At 38.3% G+C, this 10,532-nt stretch overlaps 2 protein-coding genes across 4 annotated transcripts in view; one reads left to right on the plus strand and one right to left on the minus strand.

Moving 5' to 3' along the window:
* Positions 1 to 2,915, plus strand: part of LOC113665462 (uncharacterized) — an 8,320-nt gene extending 5,405 nt beyond the window's left edge. For all 3 annotated transcript variants that reach the window (XM_027181159.2, XM_027181160.2, XM_089184452.1), the window contains exons 2-5: positions 1 to 309; positions 942 to 1,148; positions 1,239 to 1,411; positions 1,768 to 2,915. The exon at positions 1 to 309 is cut by the window's left edge and continues 275 nt beyond it. In XM_027181159.2, coding sequence (XP_027036960.2) covers positions 1 to 309; positions 942 to 1,148; positions 1,239 to 1,411; positions 1,768 to 2,002 — 924 coding nt within the window. In that variant the 3' untranslated portion in view covers positions 2,003 to 2,915. The remainder of the gene's footprint in view (positions 310 to 941; positions 1,149 to 1,238; positions 1,412 to 1,767) is intronic.
* An 811-nt stretch (positions 2,916 to 3,726) lies between these two features.
* LOC149039055 (uncharacterized) lies at positions 3,727 to 8,822 on the minus strand. Its single transcript, XM_089184468.1, has 4 exons — positions 8,712 to 8,822; positions 6,017 to 6,154; positions 4,715 to 4,840; positions 3,727 to 3,875 (listed from the first exon to the last, which is right to left on the minus strand). The coding sequence occupies exons 2-4, from the start codon at positions 6,125 to 6,127 to the stop codon at positions 3,807 to 3,809; spliced, it is 306 nt and encodes a 101-aa protein (XP_089040594.1). The 5' UTR covers positions 6,128 to 6,154; positions 8,712 to 8,822; the 3' UTR covers positions 3,727 to 3,806.
* Positions 8,823 to 10,532: the final 1,710 nt, after the last annotated feature.

Consider the following 10,532-nt stretch of genomic DNA (forward strand, 5'->3'; position numbering starts at 1 on the left):
GCGATAAAAATCGAACATTCAGGCCTCGAATCCATGGAAGACTGTGTCACCAGTTGCCGGGGGTATCTACAGGAAAATCTGCCTCACATCGGCGCTGTTTTGATTCGAAACCTCCCACTTAAGACAGCCGCTGACTTCTCTAATCTGACTCAAGGGCTCGGCTACAAGGGAATGGCTTATGAAGGTGGTGCTGTGGAACGTCAAGAACTCGATAAGAACTCTGGGACATATACAGCAAGTGATGAGCCGCCGGAAGCTATCATTGAGTTTCATAATGAGATGGCATATAGTCCAGTGTACCCTGCTAAGGTAACTCTTTTTTCATATTGGACCGAATATGATGTAACACCTTTGATTAAATCTAGGTGTTTGCCAAGACTTTAGTTGGAATAGTCCCATCTCATTTTAGTCCTAGTACTGATTGTCAGAATTTCTTTTAATTTGGATCAAGCATGATCGCTGACGGAAGTTATAGTTCGAGAAAGTAGAATTACAAGCTACTCAAAAGTTAAGCTTCGTTTTTGGTCTTGCACAGCCTCGTGCACAAGACCCACACAAGGATTTCGGAATAATCAGTCAAAGCTAAACGAGTTTAAAAAAATTCGTAATAAAGCACTCTACACGATCCATCATAGAAAAGACGATAATCAGGCAACCAGTCAAAACAGGCGATTATCAAGAAACTCGATTTGTGTAGCATCATCTCGCATCGTGATATTTCACAGCAATTCTCTATCGCAGTTATTATGAATGCAGGGGAGCAAAAGTGCGAGAGAGATGTAGAATTCCATTTGGATGCCGGAAAAATCATGTTACAGCCCTAATCGCTTCTAGTTTCAGAAATTTAAATAAGCTATGTACAACCGTCAGATTGATACACTGTTTGAGTTCTTGTCTCATGCGTCTTCACACTAACTGTTGTCTTTTTTATATTTTCGCAGCTTTTGTTCTTTTGCCAACAAGAGCCAGGAAAGGATTGTGGAGGAGAGACACCGCTCGTAAGAAGTAGTGATATACTTTCACGCTTGGACCCGAAAATTGTCCAAAGTTTCGACAAAAAGGGAGTACGCTATGTTCGTTATGCTCCTTCACGAGGGCCTGCTGCCTACCTTCCATGGCAAGATGTTTTTATGACTGAGGACACGAAGGTTTGTAACGAGTTGCAATAGCTTTTATAAACTAGAGGCGACGCTAGATTTAAGAATTAACACAGAAGTTCTTTTTCATTTTATTTCCAGACTGCTGAACGTTTCTTACAGCAAAATGGTTTTAGTTATAAGTGGGAGCCTTCTGGAGCACTGGTTTACTGGCAAGTGTTACCCGCCTTGCTCAAACACCCGGAGACTGGGGAGACAGTTTGGTTTAACCAGATTCAATCCCATCATACTTCACACTTGCAAGAAATGCCAAGGTTGGTAATGCTGTGCACCTGTGATACCATCTTTGTATCCTTTATATTGCAATGTTCTTTGCCGTTTGCGGAAATGAAAACAGAGATTTGAATGATCAAAGAGAAGTCGCAGTAACTGAAGAAAATGGTGATTCCTCAACGTTCGTCAGGGTTCTATTTTTTTGTACTGTCTATGGGAAAATATGCCAAGTACATACCTACCGTTCACGGTTAAGGATTGGAAACTATTATGTTGTGAGACAAGAAATTCATGGTGAACCCTCTAAGAGAAAGCCGACATTTTAAGCCGGACAGTCATTTGGTTTGTTTTTGAACCCTTTTCTTTCTTTTTTTAAAAATAGTTCCCCTGTTTTCAGGTTTAAAGACTATAATCTACCAAGTCATCAGTATGCCTACCAGACCTACTATGGTGATGGAAGCGAAGTTGAGCCCGCAGTTCTTCAGCACATTAGAGCCGTTACTTGGTCGTGCGCTGCCGGTTTCCGTTGGCAAAATGGCGACGTTTTAGTCGTTGATAATCTTGCCGTTCAGCATGCGAGAATGAGCTTTATTGGTCAGCGGAGGATCTTGGCAGTGCTCTCAGTGAACTAAAAAGTGGCAACGCATGCACAACAACACCTTGTCGAATATTAAGGCATAAAGGAGCAAGCCATGTTCTCTATGCCTGAACGCGAAGCAGGGAAACTGGGTCGAGTGTTCATTAGGACGGGTTTACAACCCGCTGAAAAAGATAAACATAAAAAAATAGAGCGAACTTTCTTTCGTTGTTTTACAGTTTCAATTGCGTGGTTTTCTTTCTTTTATAGGTACCTACCCGAAACTTTTGACGCTAAGCGACGAAAATTTATATCAGTAAGGGATCATTCACTGTTTATCTCACGGGGGGAAGTGGTTGATTTTGAGGGGATCACATAGTTTTCAAGGGGGAACAGGGGGGAAGCAGTCGTTGCTACGTCGCTAACGAAGTTTAAGGAGAGACTGTAGAAAGTTTACAGCCAATTCACTGCCAATAAAGGGGATCATTGGAATATCACATAGCCTTATGAGGGGATCAGGTAAATTTTACTGTGACATGGCCAAAATCCCCTAACTATACAAAAGTAATGACCAGTCCATAAGCCCTTCCTGTTCTCGACTCAGTTTCCTGGTTTACGTCAAGAAAAGAAATACTTGGCCTTTTTTTCTGGTTTGTTAGTGATACCAACCAAACATGGTACACTGTACTTAATGCTCAGTGTGTGACACGTGCATCATCGGAGTCGAATTTTCGCGTTCACTGGTCACAAAAAAATAGTTGGGAATATTGTTGCTTGTCGAATTAAAACCGATTATTTTTAATGGCAGTGGTTAAAATTATACTCGTGAAGCCATTATAAGGAAAGTTTTTTTGAAAAACGGTTTTAAAAAGAACATCTTGATTGATATATCAAGGTAACTTTAGGTCGAGATGTGGTTGTGATAACGAGGAAACAATAAATTTACACCAAAAGGTGTCTGCCACAAACCTTTTATTTGTACTGCTCTGCTCCAAATAGGAGCAATAAGGGACTAGTAATTTTTATTGCCAAGGGTAGCGGGGTGCGGAGGATTTTTAGGGGGGGAGGGTCACATGGTTTAAAGGAGGAACGGGAAGGGATCAGTCTTCACCAGCAGAGTTTAAGGGGGGGACTATATAACATTGACTACCGATGATGAGGGAGGGAGGGTCATGAGAATGTTACGGGGTCTTATGGAGAGATCAGTAAATTTTGTCGTGACATAACCAAGATTGGCTCCAACAAACGCCCCTCTCTCTCCCCTCCCCCCTTTTAGCTGATAAATGATGTCGGTCCTGAAAAAGTCTCACAAAATTCTCTGGCAGCAACGTGGGTTAAAAAAAATTATCGTATCTCACGGAATAACTTTTCGCTGCGACTTATAGCTTTTTATCGGTACTGACTGTTTCACTCCCAAGAACTAAGTATCAGTTCTTCATACTGTCTGTCATAATTTGACGCTAAGAATTTGTTGCAAAAATCAAAAAAATGCACCTTCGATATTTTCTTTTTTTCCTCGTATCGTTCTTGCTCGAAAGTGTTTTGGTATAGTAAAGAGAAATTACTTTCTGGTCACTTTAAGAGTTAAGGGGCTAACGGAGACGAGGTCAATGAATCTCTCGAGATACAGAGGTGTACTGGCTCGATTTCTATCCGAATTTGGGGAGAGAAACTTTTGTTATCTTAACGATCCTTATGTCTTTGTTTTCATGAACCAAAAAAAAAAGGTAAATATGAAAAATAGTCGGACAATTTATAGAAGGAGAAGAAGGTGAACAATCGCCTTAAGCCATTTTTATTTTCCGGAATAACATCCCTTATAACTGTTTCTACGACCCATGTAAAGTATAATTTGGGTTTTAGGAATTAAATCCTTTGTGAATTTGCCGGAACTTTTCCTCACCATGAGGGCTTGCATCAGCCTGCAACTAAGGGAAGAACATGGGCGTGAGTAACTACAGTGTTTGCATACAATAAACATAATTTGTAGTAGCTTTAAAATGAATTTCAACTCGAACAGTTCTGATCTACCGTATACAAACTGATGTTAACGAGAAACTGGAAGAGAAGAACCCTTTTTTCCATTGTGATGTTTTGGGAAAAAAAATGCAAATCGCGCTTTCAGTCGGCAGGTGATTAATAAAATCATTTCTTATTTTTGTATTGTCATCTGTTTTTTATATTCGCACTAGAAAAGGCTATTGATAGCTTTTGAACATCTCTAAAAAAAAATAGCTTCAATTTTTCAGGTGCTTCATTTGTGCATGCAATTCGTTTTCATGCTTATCCATTCTAAGGTATCCCAGTGCTCCTTTATGGCATGTCAGTTGCCTTTGGCAATCTTTTTGTATTTTGAGATAATATACTTTAGCCGCGCATTTAATTGCAAGTTGAAGATGAAATAATCTGGTGCAAAAGTGAAGCAGACTTCTACTCAGTTTCTCGGTTTAGAAGGTGCAATGCAAAGGAAAACGAGAAAAGAAGAGAGCCATTAGAGAGAGACCTCAGCTCCTGACCTATGAGTGAGACCACCTGGTATTCTGTAACAAGTGCATGTCGATTTGTTTTACATTTTTCGGTTTAAGGTTATCCATAAAATGCGAAGTTGCTCGGGGAATGCTACTCCCTTAAGAAATAAACAAAACTATGACTCGTGATTTTCATCTTCCAGATCATGCGAGTCCCCTCTTCCAAGTCCCTCACGGTTCACAAAATCTGAGAGCTCATATTGGTCTTTTTTTCTTGGATAAAAGTTCTTGTCTTTTACCTTTTTGTATGCGCAGCATATGCCTCCGTTCTCACAAGTGCCCACAATGCCCAAGAAATTAGGGCTGGACGTAAGGCAGCTTTGTTCGCAGTGCGATCCAGGCTGACAAGGCTCACGCTTTGCAAGCTAAAGATGAAATGGTCAAATTGATATTTAACTAAAAGCACTTCTTTTCGGAATTTAGTGTGTTACTAGTCAAAATCGCTTCCTGGTTTAAATTTTGTATTTTTGTTTTCCTACAAGACTTTATCATGACAATATCTTGATCCCTTTGGTCATTAAAACAAAAGTTGCGGGTTTCTTTTAAGTCACTGTTACAAGAAAACAGTCCTTCATCAAAATTTTTGACAAACGGATTTAGTTTTACTTATGACATCAAATGTGGCACTAAGAGCGTAAAAAGGCACTCGTGCCGTAAGATGGTGTTTCATTTATATTGATCATCTGGGATCTTTAACTGAACAGAAATAAAGAAAAACTAAAAGCGTGCCACGTTTGACTTTTGAACAGACTCTGTTGATTCTTTTTCATTAATTTCTTCCCAAATTGTTTAAATATCACCAAAACTTTGATCTTTAACACTTTAATCCCCAAGAGTGACTAGCATGTAATTTTTCTCTACAGTATCGCCCCTTAAATCAAACAGTTACATCATGAGAAAAGAGGGATATTGATCGCCAAAAACACTCTTGATTGTTAAACAAATTCTCCTTGTCAGCACATTAGGAAATGTACAGAGAAAAGTCTGGAGAATATGCATACTGATGTTTAAGCGTAAAGGGTTTATGATAGAGTGGAGTGCCATGTTGCACAATGAAAGTAGACAATTTTCATATTAAGTCAACTATACGACTGTACTTTTAAAGATGTCTAATCAGGGCGCGATACTATGTTCTTTGTTTAAGTTTTATAAATGCTCCGTTTTTGGCTTACTTCCTCTCAATCCTTTAACTCCCATGATCTCATTGGTAATTCTCCTTACTGTCTGTCATACAGTTCTTGTGATGTTAGTTTGGAGAATTTGGGATTGGATCAACAAATAATCCCTTAATTGATATTTTACCTTATTCTCATCACTTGTCTGCTTGATAGTGTATTGATATTGTAAGGAGAAATTCTGTCTTGGTCAATCATGGGAGTTTAAGGGTCAAATGCATCATAATTATGGTGACATTATGGTGATGTTCTGGACAAGAAACTTATTTTGATTACATCAAGTCTACATATGAAAGGGAAAAGGTGAAAAAGCAAATGTTCGAAGAATGAAACTCGACCAAATAAGTAATAATGTGGAAAAGTTACCCATGGCTCTTCATCTTTAAAGTCGTCAAGCTTCAATTTGGATCGCAAGAAGGAGGAGCTAACCCAGGTGATTGACAGCAAGGCAACCAGAGTAACAAGCGCAAACTTCATAGTTGTGAGAATACCTGAAAGCGATTTCTAGAAGAGAAACAAAGTGAATAAATGGGTGAAAAGCGGGAATAGAACATAAATTAATGCATGAAAAAATGGATGAATGAGTAAGAGAATGAATGAATGAAACGAACGAATGAGAGTGAATGACTGATTGAACAAATGACCGTCTGATAAACTCAATGAATGCTAAAATGAAAAGAGGAAAAAAGGGAAAAAAATAAACAAATGAGTGACTGTATGAATGAATGACTGCAGAAAGTGAATGACTTGGTTTCTGTCAGTATAGTCTTCATTCCAAGCCTTTTATAGAAACACTTTGGATTGAATTTCTTGAATTGTCTCAAACTTAGCTGTGGAAAGATTTAGCGCAGAGGCGTTTATCGATCCAACTTGAGGGGAAGGGGGGTGCCCAAGGTGGCTGTCGTCTGTTACATCCTTTATAAAATATTTTCAACCAGACTATTTCCAACGCCCACTTCAGACGAAATTAATCGGGATTTAGAAACTGGCATTTCGTCGTTATTTTGTTACGAGAAGTTCGATGCGTTCACTGCATTCCAGCTAACGGCGTTAGACCCCCCCCCCCCCCCATAGTATACTTTTGGATTCGGAGTGGCAAAATCATTTGCTGTTGGGATTCTCGTCCCCAGACTGCACAAATTACGGCATTTTCATGGTGTTATTCTGCATAGGCGGGCCATGCAGGAATTGTACGAAATTTGAAAGCGCACGTGTTTAGCTAGTATTCAGTCTGTTAAATCTTTTTTTTTTTTTTTTTTTTTAGCTGCCCTCTTTTTACCATTGTTAAAGAGAATTAAAAGGACAATTTTTACAGCTAAGGATCCAGAACTAAACCCTTACAGACCTCTCGCCGACTTGCGTTCCCTGGTGTCTCATACATTCTCGCGGCTAAGAGACGCTCTCTACGAAGCGTTAATAATGAGGGTTTGCTCACGAGCTATTTTTTCCTGAAAATGGCTGAGAGCAGACGGAAAGAAATTCACTTTTTGCGGGGCAACTAAGGAGTGCAGGGCCGGTGAGGTTCAACTCGTCGGAGAAAGAGGTAGAACACCAAAGGATGTAATGTGATTCGATAAGATGGAAATAAGTGGATCTGTATTCTTTAGTTTTACCCTTTTTGCTCACTTACTCTTTGCCGTAAAAATCATCTTTTAGTCCTCCGTTATTAGGGACTTAACTCTTTAACCCCTAAGGGTGACTAATATCTAATTTCTCCTTACAATATCACCCCTGTATCACACATTAATCTCACGAGGATATAGGAAATGATCATCAACTAAAGAAACTCTTGATTGTTAAACAAATCCTTGTCAGCACCTTAGTAAATGTACAGAGAACAGTATGGAAAATATGATTACCTATGTTAGGGCGCAGAGGGTTAAGCAACGGTAACGAGAAGGTAGCAAAACAATCAAGGAACCGAAGGTCTAAAATCTCAGGGGCGGAGAAACGTGCGTCTTTAGGACCTGCTCGCAGACTAAGAAAAAAATAAAAGTCTTTACATAACGTATTTTATAACAAAGAAAATTTTTCTCTGTCCCCAAGTTTCTTTTTAAGTGATGGAGGTAAATTGGGAAAATTAAAATTAATTTATTGTATTTTCTGTTGCCGAAAGGTTGTTTGACGTCACAGAGGGTGTTAACGAGCGAAATCTAGAATACAGCAAACGGTGTGAGACGTTGCAGTAGTTATACTGTAGCTAAATTAGAACTGCTGAAATTAAAAGCAAGTGAAGATAGAGCAGTCAAGTGCGCAACCTACTTGAAAATTGTGACCTAGAACGAAACACACAGAACCTTAATTATAAGAAGATAATGGAGGATACTTATTTCATTAAAAATTATGATTAGAAGATATTGGATTGATTGAAGCTCGAGCTATTTAATTGGCAGCATGTTAAAGAAATTTTAATAAAATGCGAAAGAGACACCTAACATACGAAACAATGAAAAGCGTTAAATAGGAAGCTAATTAACAAAGAGAGCGAAACGAGGTATGAATGAGACATTAAGGCTAGCTAAGGTTCTGAATACTAATTTGAGAGCCAAATTGTTGGTAAGCAAAAAACCGTCTACTGACGCATTCTAAGACTAAGAAAAGCAAAAAAATACAAGGGGATTGTCTGAAATGAAAAAATAACAGAGAAACGCTGTGGAGCCTAAATGAATGAAAATACCACACTTTTTTAATTTGTAAAGATATGTGATAGGTGGAAAATTGAACAAGAAAAATTTTAGTTTGACAGCTGACGTTAGTCTCAGTGGGGTGCTCTTCTCTTCACAGTCGACCCCTCATTTTACCTTTTGCTTGGTTTATTCAAATTGTTTCTTCTGATTTTTGAGGCTAGCTCGGTTGCGTTATAAAAGAACTGCTTATCTCTTGTTTACCATATCATGATTTAAGACTTCTAAGCCAGGGAACCTATGGCATATGACTATAGTTTACCCACAGAAGACTATCATCAAATTTATAGATTTCTTGAAATTTCTCAAAATGATTTTAACCAAAAAGAAATTTCTAAACTAAAGAAACGTTTCGGAAAGCTTTTCGGTGCACCCACCTTGTTTGATTTCAGAGAGCAAGTGTCATGTACACAGCACGATAGTAACAGATGGACTGTTAAACGTTCTCTGCCAGTTAACTCATTATTTAAGGTGGCTCGGCCAAGGTGTTGCCAATCAGAGAGCAGTGCATATCACAAAAATTTGTGAAATAGAATTATTATACCGCAGGATTGCTTGGCAACGGCAAATGGCAAACATTTATTAGAAGTACCGAATGTGCGCCTGAAGAGCTATGGGGACAGGGCCTTTTCGGTCGCTGCCCCAAAGCAATGGAATGATATTCCCTTAGACATTAAATTAAGTGGATCAGTTGATGTTTTTAAATCTAGATTGAAAACTTATCTTTTCAGACTCGCTTTCATTTGACTTTTTGTTTTAGTGTTATTGTTAGTTAGGTATTTTCTTTTTTGATTGTAAAGCGATGTATAGCTTTTGTATATACCACTATACAAATAAAGTTATTATTATTTATTTTTATTAGCAAAAGATCAAGATGAGCGTTTAATGAGGAAATTACGCTAACTAAGATGAGGTGATTCAGTAAACACTCTTAAAGAGCCAAATTGCGAGTCATTCCTTTTTTTTTGAACATTCACCCACCTCAAGTGAAAACCATATACAGTAGGCCTTTTTTCGGCTGAAAGAAACTAATCTGTACCTAAAAAGGAAACCACTTGTGCTTCTGAATTAAGAGTATATCTTTCAGTGAAATGCGATAAAACCAAGTGTGCAACAACCTCGGTAAAACTAATCGCGTACATATTTTGGTCTGGGGGCGACAGGCGGCTAACAAGAGCCTTTCAGGTACACACACCCTGAAAATATTCGTGGTGTGACGAGGGATCGAATGGCTCGGTCAAATACGCCAGGTTGAAACTAGTGTCGAGAAATTCGTACTAAACTAGAGACTTTCAGCTTCCTAGATACGTTTTCTCGACCCATGGCATCCTTTTGTCTGGGAGGAACATTATACTGGGCTGGTTTAAATTTTGCGGCGAATCCTTGACAACATCTTATCTGATCAGACTTTTTAAGAAATTTATCACATGAAGTCTAGAAAATGCCAAAAAAATTAAAATGGTTTGAAAAAAGGCTGTAAAAGCCCAGACTTTGTACTCATAAAAAGCGTACAAAAGTTGTTAATTATGGTAACTTCGTGCGTTTTACAAGCATAAATTATATCAACTTACGTTTTGAAAGAAAATTGCTAGGAAACTGTTGAATCAAGTTCACATTTTGCTGTTCAATATTTTTAATTACATTTATCCCGCCTCACCCTCCTTAAAAAAAAGGTGGTTCAAAGAAAATATGCAAAAAGTCTCCCCGCTTTAAAAATTAATATTCGAATAACCTAATGTTGGCGGTCATGGCGAGAGAGATCCATTAATCGATTTTAATTTGCCTTTTTTTTACCATAATGATTAACTTAAATCGAATACTGCTTGGAAATTTAAGGCCTTAAGTTGAACCTTATTTGGGATTAAAACTTTTACGACAGATTATGGCTTGTGGAGGAGTGCATTGTATTCGGAACTCTCTAACCGTAAAATTTAGAACATTTTAAGACCCCGGGCGAATCTGGAGGGAATAAATTAGCAAATTATTTCAAAAGAGAATAATGTAGTTTCTCCTCTTTTCAAAATATCATGACTTGGCAAGCCTAGAACATGTTACAGGATAACTGGTATATTCTGCGTTTTGACCAAAAATTCACTTATTTATTTTAAAAGGGTAACTGAAACTGGTTAACTGTGTCCAAATTGAAAAGTTCTTCAAGATCTATCCGAGCGCGGGAAATGCCGCAAGGGAAAACTTTT

The sequence above is a fragment of the Pocillopora damicornis genome, chromosome 10, assembly GCF_964200805.1.
Source record: "Pocillopora damicornis chromosome 10, jaPocDami1.2, whole genome shotgun sequence".
NCBI lineage: Eukaryota > Metazoa > Cnidaria > Anthozoa > Scleractinia > Pocilloporidae > Pocillopora > Pocillopora damicornis.